General features: G+C 25.9%; 1 protein-coding gene across 1 annotated transcript; it reads right to left on the bottom strand.

Moving 5' to 3' along the window:
* Positions 1 to 721: 721 nt before the first annotated feature.
* Positions 722 to 1806, bottom strand: LOC109863102 (the record flags this gene model as incomplete). Its single annotated transcript, XM_020443294.1, has 4 exons — positions 1662 to 1806; positions 1324 to 1427; positions 929 to 1222; positions 722 to 772 (listed from the first exon to the last, which is right to left on the bottom strand). Coding segments are annotated over exons 1-4 (510 nt in total), but the record flags the coding sequence as incomplete, so codon positions are not given.
* Between the last annotated feature and the right edge of the window lie 532 nt (positions 1807 to 2338).

Raw genomic sequence — 2338 nt, 5'->3', positions numbered from 1 at the left:
ATATATGACAAAAGTTGAATCATAATTGCTACTTTTGAATCTGTAAAAAGTAAATGTACATTTGCATATACAAATTTTAATGTTATAATAATAAATAATAATAATTTAATTTTACCTTCAGAAATATTTAACTTTAGTTTTTCCATTAATTCAGTAAAATCATCATTTTTTCCAATACTTGATGTCGATTGTTTAATGATATTGAAAAACTCAGTCCATGTTTTTATAGACAAAGTAAAATGTGATAACTGCATTGTATCAAAATCATACTTAATAAGCTTATATCTATTTGGATGTTTAAAAAGTGGCCATTTTTCAAATATATTATTTAACGTTTTATCAAATGAGTTTTTTAATTCTGCATGTCGATATTCAAATGTTATAGACCATTTTTGTAAAACAGTTTCCCAAGGTGCTTGGTTAACATTTAACCAATCTACATTTTGTTTCACATTGTCATCGACTGAAAATACTTTTATTTATCTAAACTTTGTTTGCGAAAAAGAGTTTTACTTTTCAAATTACCTACCATTGTCGACAAAGTCTACATCATCATCAACAGTTTCTTGTATTTTGTATTTTGATGCTTTTCGCAGTTGTGATGCCTGATATCTTCTATTACGCCAACAAGACCAAAGTTTACCTTTTGCAGGTTGTGATTTCTTATATATATATATATCTTTAGTATCAATCTTCTTTTTTCCTTTTATAAAATATGTACCTTTAGCTTCTGAAGGAAATGTCTTGACAATTCTTTCTGCAATGTCTTCAGCTATTTCATTAGTTAAGCTAAAAAATTTAGTTATAAAATATTGGAAAACTCAACTATATTCAAATATATAATATATAATATATATTAAATATGTAATGTATAAGTAGAATATTTATAATTTATAATAATATGAACATATAATAATCTGAGACATACAATATTATTATCTTCTATATATCCGATTATTATGTTACATAATTTATTTCTCATAGATCCACTGAGTTCTTTATTTGTTTTTAAAGCTTGTAAAATTATTTTGCCCACTTTAGATCGTTGCAATAAATCAGTAATAGTTGGCATTGCATCTAATATAAACATGTCTCTAGTACCAAAAGCATTTTGTCTAAATATTTTTATTTCTTTTATGTCATTAGTTTTTAAGCACCGACTTGTTTCTATTGTCGTATGATCTGATATATTTTCATTATTCATATTTTTATTATTTTCTATCTAAAATGTTTAAAAGATAATTATTACGTATTATTAAAAATAATTTAATAGACTCGAACAAAAGAATAAGTTATTTATTAACATTAAAAGATGAAACTCACATTAGTTTTTTCAGAAGAATCTGCTTGCATTTGACTTTCTTTCATGTTAGTTTCTTTGAAATTCTGTTTATGATGAGACATAAATATTATACGTGGACCTACTTCTGGAATTAGTTCAGCAATTAATTTTTCATCTAAGAATTTCATAACGTCCATCGTGATTTTATTTTTTTCAAAGAAAAAGGAATTTATATATTTATATAAATTTAAAAAATAAATAAGATTTATTTAGATTATATAAATGATGTAAGCAAAAAGTACTTTGTTTTAATTTAAGATAAACAGAAGATATCATGATAAAATGTTTCCAGACATGATAAATAAATCAATTTACTTACTTTGAAAAATGTCAACATAAGCACCTAAGCTCAAATCTATCAAAATATCTTTCACTTCCATCTTTAGATCAAATATTACTTCTTGGTGAAAAAGAATAAAAACTGTCTTATTCTTTTTTGAAGACGTATTCTCACAATCACAGTATGTAACGTATCAACCAGCGTATGTCAATTGTTTAACGGTCTTGTCTCTGCTTGTAAGTAGCAGAGGTGCCAACTAAAAACAAAAGAGAGAGTTACTGCGCGCGCATGACTATATGGCTGCGTTCCGATATTTATTGGCAGTACTAAAACTCAACACTTCACGTACATGTGCTATAGATTTCCAGTACTGGCAGTAAATATCGGAACGCGGCCTATGTAACTTGGCGCGAAGCACTTTATTGTTCCCTCTTGATACGCATAATCCATCATTATTTGATGATCGTGCATACGACAAGATTTCACTATAATTATATTTTATAATATAACTACAAAAAATTATATAATATAGGTATTAAAATATTACAGTTTATGTAAATGTAGTAATATATATAATAATTAAAAAGTTCTTCATGCAAAGAACATAGCGTTTTTGAATATTATTAATAATTAATTTAAAATTGAAAAACAAAATATCTTACAAAGATTTACGCTCGTGAAATTGTCAACAGAAATATGTAAGGCCGATACGAGCC

This window comes from Pseudomyrmex gracilis, unplaced genomic scaffold (genome assembly GCF_002006095.1).
Source record: "Pseudomyrmex gracilis isolate BER0280 unplaced genomic scaffold, ASM200609v1 scaffold_3193, whole genome shotgun sequence".
NCBI classification, from domain to species: Eukaryota; Metazoa; Arthropoda; class Insecta; order Hymenoptera; family Formicidae; genus Pseudomyrmex; species Pseudomyrmex gracilis.
The sequence above is the reverse complement of the archived record's forward strand: the minus strand, read 5'-3'. Positions and strand labels throughout refer to the sequence as shown.